This window comes from Panulirus ornatus, chromosome 46 (genome assembly GCF_036320965.1).
Source record: "Panulirus ornatus isolate Po-2019 chromosome 46, ASM3632096v1, whole genome shotgun sequence".
Lineage (NCBI taxonomy): Eukaryota > Metazoa > Arthropoda > Malacostraca > Decapoda > Palinuridae > Panulirus > Panulirus ornatus.
Genome location: NC_092269.1, coordinates 15,728,151 through 15,748,174, shown reverse-complemented (window position 1 = coordinate 15,748,174; position 20,024 = coordinate 15,728,151). Strand labels below are relative to the sequence as shown.

The 20,024-nt window shown below is 38.8% G+C and overlaps 1 protein-coding gene across 1 annotated transcript in view; it reads right to left on the bottom strand.

The window, feature by feature from the left end:
* LOC139763320 (glutamate receptor ionotropic, delta-2-like) overlaps positions 1–15,835 on the bottom strand; it is a 220,533-nt gene extending 204,698 nt beyond the window's left edge. Inside the window, exon 1 of the mRNA XM_071689342.1 lies at positions 15,800–15,835. Within this exon, the coding sequence (XP_071545443.1) occupies positions 15,800–15,835 (36 nt within the window). The remainder of the gene's footprint in view (positions 1–15,799) is intronic.
* Positions 15,836–20,024: the final 4,189 nt, after the last annotated feature.

The window sequence follows — 20,024 nt, the reverse complement described above, 5'->3', positions numbered from 1 at the left end:
TTCACATTTACTCTTAACTTTCTTCTTTCACACACTTTACCAAACTCAGTCACCAGCTTCTGCAGTTTCTCACATGAATCAGCCACCAGCGCTCGTATCATCAGCGAACAACAACTGACTCACTTCCCAAGCTCTCTCATCCCCAACAGACTTCATACTTGCCCCTCTTTCCAAAACTCTTGCATTCACCTCCCTAACAACCCCATCCATAAACAAATTAAACAACCATGGAGACATCACACACCCCTGCCGCAAACCTACATTCACTGAGAACCAATCACTTTCCTCTCTTCTACACGTACACATGCCTTACATCCTCGATATAAACTTTTCACTGCTTCTAACAACTTTCCTCCCACACCATATATTCTTAATACCTTCCACAGAGCATCTCTATCAACTCTATCATATGCCTTCTCCAGATCCATAAATGCTACATACAAATCCATTTGCTTTTCTAAGTATTTCTCACATACATTCCTCAAAGCAAACACCTGATCCACACATCCTCTACCACTTCTGAAACCACACTGCTCTTCCCCAATCTGATGCTCTGTACATGCCTTCACCCTCTCAATCAATACCCTCCCATATAATTTGCCAGGAATACTTAACGAACTTATACCTCTGTAATTTGAGCACTCACTCTTATCCCCTTTGCCTTTGTACAATGGCACTATGCACGCATTCCGCCAATCTTCAGGCACCTCACCATGAGTCATACATACATTAAATAACCTTACCAACCAGTCAACAATACAGTCACCCCCTTTTTTAATAAATTCCACTGCAATACCATCCAAACCTGCTGCCTTGCCGGCTTTCATCTTCCGCAAATCTTTTACTACCTCTTCTCTGTTTACCAACTCATTTTCCCTAACCCTCGCACTTTGCACACCACCTCGACCAAAACACCCTATATCTGCCACTCTATCATCAAACACATGCAACAAACCTTCAAAATACTCACTCCTTCTCCTTCTCACATCACCACTACTTGTTATCACCTCCCCATTAGCCCCCTTCACTGAAGTTCCCATTTGCTCCCTTGTCTTACGCACTTTATTTACCTCCTTCCAGAACATCTTTTTATTCTCCCTAAAATTTAATGATACTCTCTCACCCCAACTTTCATTTGCCCTTTTTTTCACCTCTTGCACCTTTTTCTTGACCTCCTGTCTCTTTCTTTTATACGTCTCCCACTCAATTGCATTTTTTCCCTGCAAAAATCGTCCAAATGCCTCTCTCTTCTCTTTCACTAATACTCTTACTTCTTCAACCCACCACTCACTACTGTTTCTAATCAATCCACCTCCCACTCTTCTCATGCCACAAGCATCTTTTGCGCAATCCATCACTGATTCCCTAAATACATCCCATTCCTCCCCCACTCCCCTTACTTCCATTGTTCTCACCTTTTTCCATTCTGTACTCAGTCTCTCCTGGTACTTCCTCACACAAGTCTCCTTCCCAAGCTGACTTACTCTCACCACCCTCTTCACCCCAACATTCACTCTTCTTTTCTGAAAACCCATACAAATCTTCACCTTAGCCTCCACAAGATAATGATCAGACATCCCTCCAGTTGCACCTCTCAGCACATTAACATCCAAAAGTCTCTCTTTCGCGCGCCTGTCAATTAACACGTAATCCAAAATATATATATATATATATATATATATATATATATATATATATATATATATATATATATATATATATATATATATATATATATATATATATATATATATATATATATATAGAGAGAGAGAGAGAGAGAGAGAGAGAGAGAGATGCTCTGTGGAAGGTATTAAGAATATATGGTGTGGGAGGCAAGTTGTTAGAAGCAGTGAAAAGTTTTTATCGAGGATGTAAGGCATGTGTACGTGTAGGAAGAGAGGAAAGTGATTGGTTCTCAGTGAATGTAGGTTTGCGGCAGGGGTGTGTGATGTCTCCATGGTTGTTTAATTTGTTTATGGATGGGGTTGTTAGGGAGGTAAATGCAAGAGTCTTGGAAAGAGGGGCAAGTATGAAGTCTGTTGGGGATGAGAGAGCTTGGGAAGTGAGTCAGTTGTTGTTCGCTGATGATACAGCGCTGGTGGCGGATTCATGTGAGAAACTGCAGAAGCTGGTGACGGAGTTTGGTAAAGTATGTGGAAGAAGAAAGTTAAGAGTAAATGTGAATAAGAGCAAGGTTATTAGGTACAGTAGGGTTAAGGATCAAGTCAATTGGGAGGTGAGTTTGAATGGAGAAAAACTGGAGGAAGTGAAGTGTTTTAGATATCTGGGAGTGGATCTGTCAGCGGATGGAACCATGGAAGCGGAAGTGGATCATAGGGTGGGGGAGGGGGCGAAAATTTTGGGAGCCTTGAAAAATGTGTGGAAGTCGAGAACATTATCTCGGAAAGCAAAAATGGGTATGTTTGAAGGAATAGTGGTTCCAACAATGTTGTATGGTTGCGAGGCGTGGGCTATGGATAGAGTTGTGCGCAGGAGGATGGATGTGCTGGAAATGAGATGTTTGAGGACAATGTGTGGTGTGAGGTGGTTTGATCGAGTAAGTAACGTAAGGGTAAGAGAGATGTGTGGAAATAAAAAGAGCGTGGTTGAGAGAGCAGAAGAGGGTGTTTTGAAATGGTTTGGGCACATGGAGAGAATGAGTGAGGAAAGATTGACCAAGAGGATATATGTGTCGGAGGTGGAGGGAACGAGGAGAAGAGGGAGACCAAATTGGAGGTGGAAAGATGGAGTGAAAAGGATTTTGTGTGATCGGGGCCTGAACATGCAGGAGGGTGAAAGGAGGGCAAGGAATAGAGTGAATTGGAGCGATGTGGTATACAGGGGTTGACGTGCTGTCAGTGGATTGAATCAAGGCATGTGAAGCGTCCGGGGTAAACCATGGAAAGCTGTGTAGGTATGTATATTTGCGTGTGTGGACGTGTGTATATACATGTGTATGGGGGGGGGGGGGTTGGGCCATTTCTTTCGTCTGTTTCCTTGCGCTACCTCGCAACCGCGGGAGACAGCGACGAGGTATAAAAAAAAAAAAAAAAAAATATATATATATATATATATATTTATTTATTTCATATATATATATATATATATATATATATATATATATATATATATATATATATATATATATATATATATAGATATATATAGATACATATATATATATATAAATATATATATATATATATATATATATATATATATATATATATATATATATATATATATATATATATATATATATATATATATATATATATACATATACATATAGTTTTTCGCTGTCTGCCGCGCTAGCGAGAGAATAGTGGTAGGAAAAAGTGTGGTGGAGAGAGCAGAAGAGTGTGCATTGAAATGGTTTGGTCACATGTAGAAAATGAGTGAGGATATATTGACAAAGAGGATATAGTTGTCAGAGGTGGAATGAACGAGGAGAAGTGCAAGACCAAATTGGAGGTGGAAGGATGGAATGAAAATGATATTGAGTGATCGGGGCTTGAACTTACAGGAGGGTGAAAGGCGTGCAGGAAAAAGAGTGAATTGGAACGATGTGGTTTGCCGGGGTCGACGTGTTGTCAATGGATTGAAGAAGGGCATGTGAAGCGTCTTGGGTAAACAATGAAATGTTTTGTGGGCCTGGATGTGGAAAGGGAACTGTGGTTTCGGTGCATTACCCATGACAGCTAGAGACTGAGTGTTAACGAATGTGGCCTTTGTTGTCTTTTCCTAGCATTGCCCCAAGCACGCGCGTCGGATTTGGGGCCATTTCATGTGTGGCGGGGTGGGGATGAGAATGGGTGAAAGCAGCAAGTTTGGATATGTACAGGTGTATATATGTATAGTCTGTGTATATATCTGTATGTGTACGTTGAAATGTATAAGTGTGTATATGTGCGTGTGTGGGCGTTTATGTATATACATGTGTATGTGGGTGGGTTGGGCCATTTCTTTCGTCTGTTTCCGTACGCTATGTCGCTAACGCGGGAGACAGCGACTTAGTTTAATAATGATCATAAAAAAAAGGTTTCACTGTGAATGTAGCCTTCATTCGTTTTTTTAATGCGTCATAAGAATAGACTTAGAGGATTGGTAGTTAATTCCTTGTATTTTGTTCATACTTATAGTTTTCCAGGAAGTCCTTTATTGTTTTAAGTTACGTTATTTAAAAGACTGATTTTTTCCTTACAATTCATAAGACTCTCTTCCAATTGACGTAAATAATAGCAACAGACGGAAGAAAAGTATTCCAAATTTTCTCAGCCCAAATATGTCTTCATGTTCAGCACGAATGAAAGATAGTGACAACAACAATACGGCATTCCCAATCTGGTGACGTCATGTAGGGTGACGCAGCTGATTGGTCGTTGTTGGGGAGAGTCTCCTCCCTCACCCACCTCACTCTTCCCTGGGTGTTCACATTGCAAGTTTTTGGGTGAAATTCAGGATTTTTTCTTGCCATTTCCGTAATAGACTGGTGAGGACTGAGTCGTTGTTACTGAGAAATTGTTTATTTCCTGGATATTTGTACAAACGGGTAAAATATCTCGTTTCATGGAACGTGTTTGTACGCTTTATAAAGATATTCTCTTTTTCGATAAGTTGTTGCATTCAGATTTATAGATCTTCTAAAATCATTAATTTCGTCATTCTGGCAAATAGGTCGTAATGACGCACTTCTTTCTTGATGAGCTGTTAACGATTTTCCTCGAGGTGAAACTGGCGGTGATGGTTGGTTGGTTGGTTGCGAGAGGAAGGCGTCGCCCGTCTTACTGATAGATTAGTTCAGACATGACCTTCACGCTGGTTAGGAGCCTCCCCGGTGATCCTACCTGGCCACCAGCCGAGAGTCTGCCATTATTCATTACGTGCATGAACAGTCTTGACCTGACCTGACCCCCAGACATACAACATATATATATATATATATATATATATATATATATATATATATATATATATATATATATATATATATATACAAGGCTGGTTGTGCAGATCTTCCGAGCCTTAGACATAATGGAAGAAGAAATATAGTCATAGTTGCCGTATATGTTTTCTCATAGTCTCTGAAATGATGTCAAGTTGTAATACTTTAAGATTTATATATTTCTCTAATCTGAAATTGTTGTCAGTTGATGTTATGGAAGTTATTCCATTAGTTGCGACCTGTATGTTGAATTCCAGAATTGCACTTGAGGAGGTCGATCACAATTAGTTTATGTAGTTGTTGATCATTGCAGTAGATGAATGTAGTTTCCAGTACTGTTTTCATAATTCTAATCTTATTTACTACAAACAGCGGAGTAAAGAAAACGATGTTCTGTTTGTGTTACGAGCTACGTAACAGGAAGCAAAGTGTTGCTATATCTTAACCATTCGTTACTGTCAAGTCAGAAGCTAAACTTTAGTTCAAACAAAGTTGTTTTCCAAGAGTTTGGGTTAGTAATTATAGGAAGGTAAAAGTTAACGTTGTTTGTGTGCTTGTAAGGTGTGTCCGGCCTGAAAGTTTACTAGTGTGGTGAGCAGCCTCGTCCCCCATCACTTTGTGGCGTTGCTGCCTTTTGTGTATAATCATCAGTCGTATTTGTCCTCAGACTTTGTCTGTGATACAGATTTATTTTTTTCATTTGACTGTAGTACGTATACTCGTCCTGGTGACTCATGCTTGTCCTAACATGTCATTATTCATCTCATGTTTCTTCACTGTTATTCATCTTGTACTGTGAGACAATAATTCTTTTCTTATATAGTCATTTGTTATATTCTTCACAACGGTCAGCACATACTCAGCGTTCTCTGCACTTAATAATGATAATGATGATGATAATGATAATAATAATGATAACAATGATGATGATAATCATGATGATGATAATAATGATAATAATGATAATGATAATAATGATAATCATGATGATAATAATAATGGTGATAATAATGATAATAATTATGAAAATAATGATGATAATAGTAATGATAATGATGATGAAAATGGTGATATTAATGATGATAATTATGATGATAATGATGGTGATAGTGATGATTATGGTGATGATGATGATAGCAATTATGATAATAATGATGATAATGATGATGACAGTAATAATGATGATGATGATAATGATGACAATACTAATGATATATATGATTACTATAGTAATGATAATAATAATGATTATTGTAATTATAATGATAACTATAGTAATTATAATAATAATGATCATTGTGATAATGATGATAATAATGATGATAATGATGATAGTAATGATAATTATAATAATGATAACAATGATAATGATAATAATGATAACAATGATAGTTGTAATAATGATAATGATAATGATTATTATAATAATGATGATAATAATGATGATGATAGTAATGATGATGATAATAATGAAGATGATAATGATGATGATAATGATAATGATAATAATGATGATAGTAATTTTAATGACAACAATGATGATGATAATTTTGATGATAATGATGATAATTGTAATAATAATGATTATAATAATGATAACGATATTAATGATGATGATAATAATGACAATTATAACAACGATTTTAATAATAATGATAATGATGATAATAATGATGATAATGATGATGATATTAATCATAATGATGATGATAGTAATGATGATGATAATCCCAGACTTCCATCGTACCTGGTTTCATGTAAACATCACCACATGTAGTGGACAGCGTATCGCCTTACCCACCTTCCTACTGTAAACGTTTATCAAACTTAAGACAAACGTTACGCCTGGGGCGGGGGAGACGAGGCTACAGACTTGATCAAAGAACACAATGTGTGCGGAGTATAACACAATAACCGTGATTATGTAGCCAAATTATGATAATGCCAACGAAGTTATTCAGTGAGGCAGTAGGAAGAATGTTTAATGCAATGGGTTAAAAGATAAATATTTTTAAGGGATTGATGGGAGCCTGTGTATTACACTGGAAGATTTTTTGAAAGTCGGTACATTACAGAGCGTTTACGAAATGTAGGAATGAACGTTTTGACAATGGAGATCACTGATTATGTCTAAGTATCAGATAAATCATTTTTACCTCAGAGAACAAGGGGCAATGGACTGCCCCCTGTGAAGAGTATAACAAACGTCTATACAAAGAAAATATTAAAAATTTTACATATTGGTATAAAAAACAAAAATGTAAGCTAATGTATGAACTCTGTTAAACTGCAAAAGGGAAATGAAAAGAGCAAACAAATTTCTTGGTTTCAAAGGTAGTGCCTTTCAACTTAAGACCTAAGAAATTATCCTTCCTCTTTACAATACATTGGTTCGTCCTCATTTTGAACATTGTGTTCAACTTTTATCACAGAATCGAGAGTGGAGCGTCGAGCTACCACGATGCTCTGGCTAAGAAGCAAATCAACGACATAAATCTTAAGCGGTGATCAAATAAATTTTTTTGATAATCTTGATCAATCAGGTTGATTAAGATTGGATTCGTCTCATCCTACTCGTAGTAATGGACATAAACTCACGGGGAAACGATTTACCTCGAATAAGGCGAAGTATTCTTTATTCAACTGGATTGTTAACATATGGAACGCTTTGCCAATTAGAGTGGTTGAAAGTAGTGCATCTATACTACCGATATGTAAACCTTTCCACGTATCATTGTTAGAATTCATTTGCCACCTGTAGCCCAGTCCATCAGTTTGTCTATGTCAGTTTGAAGCTGCAGACGTTGAGTTTCTGTTGTAAATTTTTGTTTACTGCTTCAGTATAATCCGCAAATTTGGAGATCTAAAAGTAAACCCCTTTATCAAAATCGTTGATGTATATAAGAAAGAGAATAGGTCCCAAGACTGATCCTTGTGGCACACCACTTGTTACATCTAACCGTTTTGAGGCTTGACTATCAATGACAACTCTATTTACGGCCAGTTAATCAATTTCCTAACCATCGAAGTACAACTCAATGTGACTTACTTTTTGCTAGTAACCTTCGATGAGGAACTTTATAGAATACTTTTCGAAAGTCTAAGTAGATGACATCAACTATTTTATTCTTATCATACTTATCGATTAAATCATAAGATAAATCAAGCAGATTTGTCACACATGAAAGATTTCGACGAAACCGTGTGAGAATCATTTATTAAGTGGTGATCCTCTAAATGGTTCACATACTCATCTCGAACAATGGTTTCCATTAGTTTATCAAATATAGCGGCTAAGCTAATTGGAACGAAAATTCCGGCACAGTGACTTACTACCTTTTTGAATATCGATGTTATACTGGAACATTTTTATTCGTCCAGAACATTTCCCGTAGCAAATGACTTTTTGAAAAGAGCAAACAATGGTCTATCAATCTCGGTTTTCTCCTCCTCAAGTGTCCTCGGATATAACTTACCTGGTCCGCTGTTTCATTACTTTCATCTCAGTAGCTAGACTTAGGGGCTTCCTGAAGTAATAATATTCTATGAACCTAGTCCTGTGTAACCGTCGTCAACGCATTTAATAAATTGCTATTTTTTTGTCGTTGGTTGTTTATGAACTTCACGCTAGAAGCTGTGGTGTCTGAAACTTTACACTAGATATCGTTCTAAATAATATATAACATGATTTCGGTCTTGGGTATCGCGTATGATGAGTCACCCTGCATTGCTTTATCTCCCACAAATCCTGTGTCAGGTGCTGCGAGGATTTTCTTTTGTATTTCCTGGATTTCTGCTACATCTTAGTTCGGAAACGAGAAAATCCTCTTTCGTCCAACTGTTGTGTTGGGTGACATTACCAATGTGTTGTGATGTTTTAACCAATCGCACCTGGACAGCTGCATTCTGAACTTTTCTTCAAACAAAATCGTTTTACCAGATTGTTGTGTGTAGTCAGTGTGTCTATCAAGTAATTAAAGCAGCCGCAGGAAAGGTTTTGCCAAAGTTTTGGCGTAATGTGTATGTCCGTGTGACAGGGAGACGACAGTTAACGCCCATGTGTCTGTTAGTCTTTGTGCGGCGGCCGATGCTCCAGTGTCGCGTGTTGATGGAGGCCTTGGCAAGCCTTCCACTAATTCCAGGTGCTCGGCCTCAAGCCATGTCTTCTGTGTGCATAATTATCCACCACATTATTACCTTTAATTCTCAGGTTTATCTCGTGGCATGACAGCTGTTTCACGAAACTATGATACAGGCACCAATACCAGGGTGCAATAAGGCAATAATACTGTGTGTCTATCTACACATACTGCAAAAACAGTGATCAGCAAAATCATAAGTTTTCCCCCACGAATTTTTATACGTAGACTTTATAGAACCTTTTACGCTGGATTCGAATCTGTTTTTTAGATTTTTTTTATCAGGCATGGTCTTTAAGTGACAGAGCAAGTAAATTCTATAATAAGTGTATATTACTCATTCATAGATAAGGCTCATCTGTAAAATGTAGAAGTGTACGATTTTCGGTTATATTTGGCCTCAGGAACATCCTTCCTTAGTGTCCAACAGTAATCTGCCAACTTAGAGGGGCTCCACTTTCCTTGGTACAGTTTTTCCATGTCCAAAATGACTTGGTGAAAGCTTTCGTCATGCTAATCATTGACTGCCTCAAGGTTTTCCGGGATACGTTTGAGTACGAGTGCAAAAAATGAATTTCTTAACTCATATCGCAACCAAAAGATCTTTTACAGCATACTTTTTCAATGAATCAACACTGCACTCATCCTTCAATTCTGCTCCCTCTTCTCTCACTCAATCTGCATCTCGTCTTGACACAATTTCCTCAATAAACTCAGACTTAGGATATTTCAGCGGGGTACACAAAATGTTACGTCTGGTGCCACCCCCCAAACCTAATTTCTACCCATTTCTCTATCGAAAATTCCTTACAACTTTCGTCTCTCCTCAGACCGTTCTGTAATTCCTTCTCTTGACTCAGTTAATATACTTGACATTACTGTAACATCCACTCTTTCTTCGAAACCCTACTTAACGGTAATAGCTAAGTCTGCCTCTAAGAAATTGGGTGTCGTGTTTACATGTCGAAATTCTTTTTCTGAGCTGTTGCTCCATTTATACAAGGGATTTATTTGTCCTTGTATGGAGTATTGCTCTCACATTTGGGATTGTTCTAACTCTGCATCCTTACTTGACAGAGTTGAGTCGAAAGCGGTCCGTTATATAAACTGTCCCAGGCTAACTCTTCCCTCTTCTACAAGTATTGCATTGTTGTTGTTTTTTTTTTGCTCCCGAGAGCTAGCTGCCTATGTGCCCTCCACCACTAGCTAGACCATGCAATACTCGGTAAGCTGCTGCGTCACATGATTACTGTGTGGCCATCGGCAACTCAAACATGGGCCGTTTTGATGCCTGCTTCTTTCCCTTTTCCATCAACTTAATTTAGCTCTTCATCAAACCTTTCATCTCGAATCAGTTCCCTGATCTGTGGTCCTACAAAAATACTCTTCTTGGTTTTTGTATCATTGATTCTAGGAAATTTAATCTTCACTTATGTGAATCCAAGGCCAGTTTCATCCATACCTTTGACGAAATTCTTCATCAACCCGAGCTTGATGTGCAATGGAGGCAGATAGATTTTCTCAGGATCAACAAGAGAAACACTGATGACATTCTTCTTCCATGGAGTTAGTGATGTTCGTTTTGTCCACACTTTCTTTACACGATGATTATTCTTGTCCAGGGTGTCCCACTCACAAAGGATACAACAGAACTTCGTGCAACCAAGTTGCATTACAAGTAAAAGTGCTACAACATTTAGGTCACCACATACATTCCACTTAAATCCCCCATACTTAATGTTTACCGAAAGAAGCTTCATGTTGTAATGCGATTCCTTCATGTTAGCTGCGTGAGCCACAGGAACGGAGGGGAACTTAATTCCGTTGTGGAGTAGAACAGCTTTCAAGCTTTATTTTGATGAGTCAATAACAAGTGCCACACATCTGTGTTATAATCGTGGCCATGAGCCTCCATAACAGAACGAACATCATTGCAAGACACCAGACCATCTTCCAGGGAGAAATATTCTTGAAAACGACATGACGATCACGACCTAAAAAAAGTTTTAATTTCATTCTGGAGAAGATTCCAGCTTTCTGACCTGGAACCCAAAAGTTCGGCCGGTGTCTGTGACAAATTTAAATCGCGGACGAAATCTTGAAAAATTCCTCGTCTCAGCAAATGTGTTTCACTTGAAGAACAGCTGCTTCAAATGTTGGATCCATATTGTCCTCTACTTGGTCTACTTTCTCATCACCAGATTCATCGTCACTCAGTGTCATGTCTTTTGGAGGCTCTGGCACAGGTAACGCCGAGTGTGAGGTGATGGCCTCACAGCAGATGGCAAATTAGGATATTTGATAGTATGTTGGATTTTGATGTTATACCATCTATATTTATTAGGCAGAATTCGGAATCAGAAGCGTGATCTTTGAGTTCTCTCTAAATCATAGGAATGGCAAATGGCATACAACGTGAACCTTTTGCCCATGTTGTGAGAAGCCTGACATATGTGACACACCAAATATGGGTGGGCGTCAACCTTTATCTTGGTCATCCACTTTGCAACCAAAGTCCTGCTCATAGCATTTTTGAATGAGAGGTGTGAAAAAACGTTTTTGCGATATGAATATCTAATCACCTCAGATGTAGCAGAAAGAATTCCAACTATTCATACAATTTCTCGGCAATATAATGGTGGATGGGGTATCAGCACAACACTTAAATACACAAAAGCACAATCTGTCAACAAAGTGGAAAAGACACAGTTTGCATATTGAGTTCCAGCCTGCAACTGGCAGAGAACTGCTACTCAGGTGTGGTCACCGTTTGAATGTTCCAATATTTCTAGTCGTGTTTCTACAGACCCCTGGTGACTCATTTATCTGGGCTTGTGATTTCAAAAAGAAGCTATTGTACTTCACAAACAATGAAAGTTGCTATGTTTGTTAAACGTTCTGTTTCACATACTCCGTAGAACACTGGTACATATATACTGTAAATAATGATATGCGAGTATGCTGGAACAAAAAAGATTGGTGGCAGAGAACTTCTGAAGACATATTTGGATTCAGCGTGCAAAAATACATAAGAATCATATATGTTTTTTCATGGGACAAAATCTTTGTTGACCAGTGTGATTTATGAATTTCTGATCTCTTCCATTATGACAAAACATCCTTAAAAATCCATTGGACTGTTTGTTGGTGTTTGAACTTCGTACTCAAACTTCATATATGTGTTTCTTACATCTCTCCACAGTGTACATATCTTACATATCATTTCATAAAGACATAATTTTCATTTTCACAAGCCATATATAAGGGTAAGAACTTGATATTGTGTTGGGTGATATAGCGACTGCCTTTGTGATCCGTTGAGGAGGCTGTGGTTCTCTTCCACAGTGTAGACCGTCGGGCCAAGTTATCCATACAAACTATCAAACTAATTCTGGTTTTTTTTTTTTTGTTTTTTACGAAGTACAATTAAGTTCCTGAATTACTACTGAGTCTCGCAAGAGGTGGCCAGTTATCACCACTATGTCTTTGGCCAAGAGAAGTTAGCCAGTATGAGAAGTTCTATACTTGTGACTGTTGTGACGTATTATGCTTGTGTCGGTGGTGACGTGTTACGCTTGTGACTGTGGTGACATGTTATGCTTGTTACGGTGGTGACGTGTTATGCTTGTGTCGGTGGTGACGTGTTATGCTTGTGACTGTGGTGACGTGTTATGCTTGTGACGGTGGTGACGTGTTATGCTTGTGTCGGTGGTGACGTGTTATGCTTGTGACTGTGGTGACGTGTTATGGTTGTGACTGTGGTGACGTGTTACAGGATATTTTGAGCCAATACCTATCGTTTATTCTTAGCTTCCGATGCTCGGAACAGGTTTAGAATGTGTTGGTTGGATGGTAAATGACACAAGCGTTTTCCTGTAAAGCAGTCGTTTCATTTGACAAAGTTGGGAATCATTATTCTGTTTACATACACAGAATTTCATGTGACATTTTTGTAAATATTACATTTGATTCCATCTTCGCGTAGCTATCTAATGTGAATGGTTCCCTCATGCAGGTAACTGAGGTCTCGTTCATGAATGTTCTTCCCTACCAACGGTTATTTAGCTACATTGTAATGTGTCCTCAAAATCATTAATTCATATGATTTATCTAATGTATGTATTTCTTAACAACGTTTCGTATAATTCTGTACACAGTACACAAACTTGAAATTGAACTGATTAACACAAATGAAGCTGATCGACAGAAGAACACGACTGCTGCCAAGCTCGAAGCACAACACCAGAAAACTTAGGTGTCCGGCACCGAAGACGGCGATCATACCCTGGAAGCAGGTAGCGTTAGTTGGCAGGGATGAAGAGATAAAGGCAATAATTCAGCATAATGTGACATACATGAACCTTTCCTGTATGTTATGAGAAATTTTGTGAAGTTTGGTGGATCTTGCGTTAACCAGATGCTGGTGACGAAGTGGGATGTGGTGACGTTGATCTTGGTGGGAATCCAGGGGCAGGAGGTGGAGTTGGGGAGGCCAGTCTCCAGCCAGTGGCTTTACAGTCCTGTCTCCGTCACCTTCACGATCCTATCGACGAACACTTGTCTTAGTACAACATGATCGCCGTCTCCTGCGTTAGCGATGTAGCGGCAGGAGCAGACAAACGAAAGCCGCATTTCCTCTCATCCATTCTCAATCTGTCATATGTAATACACTGAAACGACAGCTCCCTATCCACATACAGGCTTTACAAATCTTTCAGTGGCTTACTCTTAAAGTTTCACATGCCCTGTTTCAATCCATTGCCAACACGTCGACCCCTGTATACCAGAACGTTCTGTTTAACTCTATCTTCTGCAAGCCTTTCATCCTCCTCCACGTTCAGGCCCTTATCGCTCAATACTTTTTCAATCCATCTCTCCATCTTCAATTTGGTCTCGTTTCCCCAGTCTCCTTGTTCCCTCCGCCTCTGACACATATATCCTCTTTGTCAACCTTTCCTCACTCAGTCTCTTCATGTGCCCTTATCATTTCAGCACACCTTCTGCTCCCTGAACCATGCCCTTTTTATTACTACTCATCCCTATTGCCCTTTCATTGTTTACTCGATCAACCACCTCACACCACATACTGTCCCTAAACATTTCATTTCTAACACATCCATCTTTTCCACACAACCTTACTTAACTATATTCCATGCCTCGCGTCCATAAGATATTGTTTGGACTACTATATCTAAAAAGATGCCCATTTTTGCTCACCCCCCCCCCCCCAGACACACACACACACACACACACACCACCACCACCACCGCCACCACCAAATAACGATCTCTCTTTCCATGCATTCTTCTCTGCCCCCTTCCCCACCCTATAGATCATTTTCGCGTCCAGGGCTCCATCCGTTGCCATGTCCACTCCTAGGTATATAAAACACTTCATTTCCTTCATTTTTTCCTCCATTCAAACTCACACTGCAATTAACCTAGCCTTCAATCTGCTAAACCTAATAATCATGCTATTATTCATATTTTCTCGCAACTTTCTCCTTTCACGCAGTCTTCCAAACTCAGTCACTAACTTTTACATTTTCTTATTCGAATCCGGAATCAGTGTTGTATCATCAGCAAACAACAAATGACTCCCTTCCTAAGCTTTATCCCTAACAGACTGTGTACTCGCCCCTATCTCTAAGACTCTTATATACCTGCCTCACCACATCCATGCTGTAGCCTACCCTTTACTTAGAACGATTCTCTCTCTTCTATTCATACTCGTACACATGTCTTATACACTGAAAAAAGAAATGCTCTCTGCTTCCAGCAGCTTTCCTTCCGCACTGTATATTCCACAAGGAATCTAAATCTATCTCAACCGTTTTATATGCTTTCTCCTTATCTATGAATGCCACATACAAATCCATCTGTTCTCTAGATATTGTTCACACACTTTCTTAGAAGCAAACACTTAATTCACACATCCTCTACCACTTCTGCAACCACTCTGTTTCCTCCTCAGTCTGAATATTTGCACATACCTTCATCCTTTCAATCATTACTTTCCTATACAACTTACCAGGTATACTCAACAAACTTATGCCTCTGTAGTTTGAACAATCACATTTATACCCCCTGCCCTTACATAGTGGCACTATCCATGCATTCCGCCAACCCTTAAGCACCTCATTATACTCCATACATACACTGAAAGTCCAACTAAATCAATCAACGACACAGTCACCCTCTTTCTTTATAAATTCAACTGCAATACCATCCACTCCAGCGCCTTGCCACAATTCATCTCACGTAAGGTTTTATCTAACTCTTCTTTCATTACCAAACCACTCTCCCTGATTCGCTCACTTCGCACACCACCTCGATCAAAACACCATATATCTTCCACTCTATCATCAAACATATTCAACAGTCCTTCATAAAACTCATTCCATCTCCTCCCCTCTTCACCAATATCTGTTGCCACTTCCCCTTTTGCCCCCTTCACCCAAGTTCCCATTTGTTCTCTTGTTTTCCTTCCAAAACACATTCTTATTATCCCTAAAGTTTACTGATACTTGCTCAACCCAACTCTCATTCGTCAACCTCTTAACCTCCAGCCAATTCACTCATATATCCCCCGGTCGTTTGCACCTCTTCCTCGTAAGTACTACCTAAACGCCTGTGTTATTTCTTTTACTTGTAACTATTCATTACGATTCTATTACTTACTACCCTTTTCCAGTCTGCCCACCTCCTCCCACCTTTCGCTTGGCACGTTCATCTCTTGCGCACGCCATCGCTGCTTCCCCAAATACTTCTCATTCCTCACCCACTACCCATGCTTCATTTGCTCTCATGATTTGCCATTCTTTATTCAATCTCTCCAGGAATTTCTCCACATACATCTCTTTTACACGCACACTTAGTCTCGCCCTCTCTTCTGACTGATATTGTTTTCTCTTTTCCGAAAACCTTCACAAATCTTCACTCTTGCCTCCACCAGATAATCATGAAATATCTCACCAGCGGCTCCTCTCAGCACATTCATGTATAAAGGTCCCTATTTAAACGCTTATATATCTTGCTCACATACGTGTATGTCTTTTCTTTAAACCAGGCATTCTCTGCACCAGTTCTTTCTTACCACACTTCACAAGTCATAAAGTGGAGGTAGAGAGCCTAGGGTCATATGGGGAGCGTTAGAGAATATTATAGAGTCCTAGGTTGTCCTATACTTTGATATGAAGGGATTATACTCTCTTCTGTGCATGGCATCTGTTATCCGTTGTCTTATAGAGTAGTGGCAATCTATCAGTATTATCGAGTTTTCTGTAAAGTAATGATTAGTGACTCATGTTACGTTGCTGTAGGAACACAATATAAAACTCTCTTTCCCCACCACAATTGTTGATCCAAAGGGTTTGACCCCTTCTGGCCACACTACCACGCATGAACTCCAAAAAACTCGGTCCATCAATGAACATATTTTCTACGTCAACTCTTGATTTATACCATTTGAAGACGTGATTCATTCCTGTTTCGTTCTTTCTATTCTTTTGTATCATTCACAATGATTGTGACTGAAGATAGGCAGTGATCGTGTGTTCGAAACGTCTCATGTATTTCAAGAATAAAGTGGAAAATGAATATGACATTATATCAATCCACACTTTATCTGATGAAGCGAAGCGTGTGATGAAAAAACCCTGAAAAAGCAACAACAAAAAGTTAATGAGTGTTAAGCATACGTTGGACGTTAACAAACAGTACATACATAAGATTAATGAGATAATCTGACAAACTCAACCATTCATTCCACCACTACACCATGAGCTGGTTACCAACATTCTAAGCTTAAGTTATCTCATCTCATACAGTCCTTGTCCTGCCGAAGACCACTAAGTAAAGTGTGGGTAAGGAACGCAGAAGTTGCTTCAATAAGGCTGGAGATGTGAATATAAGACAATATGTTGCAGAGTGTTTCTATGATTCCCTGCATGAGACGAATCAAACGAGGCACGATAGATATAACATAAATGATATAATATTGTCACACAACAACATGAAATTTCTTAGGCTCGTCCATTCTGAAAGCATCACTGGTATTTATCCATCTTAAGATACAGTGATGATGCAATCCTACCTCATACCTCTAGAGTGGGTTACCTTTGGGGACGATCATGGCGAGAACGTAAGGCAAGAACACCTCCATCGAAGTGTAGAATTCACAACAGCCTGTTAAGGAGCAGGGAGGGAGGGATATATCTTCCCAGTAGTATAAGTTTAACCTTATAACAACGCAATCGAGTGTTACTATATCGTATACATCTTGAATATCTAAGCATCTAGTGTGACCGTATTTACATTACTGTTCATCAAAATACTCAATGTGAGACGATTTGACAACGAGAAACTATATAGAAAGGGCAGTGAGTGGTGGGATGAAGAAGTAACGTTGGTAGTGAAGGAGAAAAGAGAGGTGTTTGGACGATACGTGCAAGGAAGGAATGCAAATAACTGAGAGATGTATAAAAGAAGGAGGCAGGAGGTGAAAAAAAGGGAAAAATGAGAAGTTGGGGTGAGAGAGTATCATTAAACCTTAAAGAGAATAAAAAGATGCTTTGGAAGGAGGTAAATAACGTGCGAAAGACAAAAGAACAGATGGGAACATCGGTGAATGGTGCAAATAGGAAGGTAATAACAAATAATGATGAAGTGAGTAGGAGTTGGAATGAGTGTTTTGAAGGTATGTTGAATATATTTGAAAGACTGGTAGATATAGGGTATTTTGGTCGAGGTGGCGTGCGAAGTGAGAAGGTCAGGGAGAATGGTTTAGTTAAGAGAGAAGAGGTAATGAAGGCTTTCAGAAAAATAAAATCTGGCAAGGAGGCAGGTTCGATGGAACTGCAGAGGAATTGATTAAAAAAGGGGATGATTGTGTTGTTGATTGGGGGACAAGGATATTCAGTGTATGTATGGTCCATAGTGAAGTGTCTGGGGATTGGTGGTATGCAGCCATAGTGTAATTGTACAAAGGCAAAAGGGATACAAGTGAAGGTTGAAACTACTAAGCTATAAGTTTCTTGAGTATTCCGGGGAAATTGTATGGGAGAGTATGGATTAAGATGATGAAGGCAGGTACAGAGCATCAGATTGGGGAAGAGCAGTGTGGTTTCATAAGTGTGAGAGGATATATATATATATATATATATATATATATATATATATATATATATATATATATATATATATATATATATATATATATATATATATATATATATATATATATATATATATATATATATATATATATTATATATATATATATATATATATATATATATATATATATATATATTATATATATATATATATATATATATATATATATATATATATATATATATATATATATATATATATATATATATATATATATATATATATATATATATATATAATATATATATATATATATATATATATATATATATATATATATATATATATATATATATATATATATATATATATATATATATATGTATGACTCATGGTGAGGTGCCTGAGGATTGGCGGAATGCGTGCATAGTGCCATTGTACAAAGGCAAAGGGGATAAGAGTGAGTGCTCAAATTACAGAGGTATAAGTTTGTTGAGTATTCCTGGTAAATTATATGGGAGGGTATTGATTGAGAGGGTGAAGGCATGTACAGAGCATCAGATTGGGGAAGAGCAGTGTGGTTTCAGAAGTGGTAGAGGATGTGTGGATCAGGTGTTTGCTTTGAAGAATGTATGTGAGAAATACTTAGAAAAGCAAATGGATTTGTATGTAGCATTTATGGATCTGGAGAAGGCATATGATAGAGTTGATAGAGATGCTCTGTGGAAGGTATTAAGAATATATGGTGTGGGAGGCAAGTTGTTAGAAGCAGTGAAAAGTTTTTATCGAGGATGTAAGGCATGTGTACGTGTAGGAAGAGAGGAAAGTGATTGGTTCTCAGTGAATGTAGGTTTGCGGCAGGGGTGTGTGATGTCTCCATGGTTGTTTAATTTGTTTATGGATGGGGTTGTAAGGGAGGTAAATGCAAGAGTCCTGGAAAGAGGGGCAAGTATGAAGTCTGTTGGGGATGAGAGAGCTTGGGAAGTGAGTCAGTTGTTGTTCGCTGATGATACAGCGCTGGTGGCTGATTCATGTGAGAAACTGCAGAAGCTGGTGACTGAGTTTGGTAAAGTGTGTGGAAGAAGAAAGTTGAGAGTAAATGTGAATAAGAGCAAGGTTATTAGGTACAGTAGGGGTGAGGGTCAAGTCAATTGGGAGGTGAGTTTGAATGGAGAAAAACTGGAGGAAGTGAAGTGTTTTAGATATCTGGGAGTGGATCTGTCAGCGGATGGAACCATGGAAGCGGAAGTGGATCATAGGGTGGGGGAGGGGGCGAAAATTTTGGGAGCCTTGAAAAATGTGTGGAAGTCGAGAACATTATCTCGGAAAGCAAAAATGGGTATGTTTGAGGGAATAGTGGTTCCAACAATGTTGTATGGTTGCGAGGCGTGGGCTATGGATAGAGATGTGCGCAGGAGGATGGATGTGCTGGAAATGAGATGTTTGAGGACAATGTGTGGTGTGAGGTGGTTTGATCGAGTAAGTAACGTAAGGGTAAGAGAGATGTGTGGAAATAAAAAGAGCGTGGTTGAGAGAGCAGAAGAGGGTGTTTTGAAATGGTTTGGGCACATGGAGAGAATGAGTGAGGAGAGATTGACCAAGAGGATATATGTGTCGGAGGTGGAGGGAACGAGGAGAAGAGGGAGACCAAATTGGAGGTGGAAAGATGGAGTGAAAAAGATTTTGTGTGATCGGGGCCTGAACATGCAGGAGGGTGAAAGGAGGGCAAGAAATAGAGTGAATTGGTGTCATGTGGTATACAGGGGTTGACGTGCTGTCAGTGGATTGAAGCAAGGCATGTGAAGCGTCTGGGGTAAACCA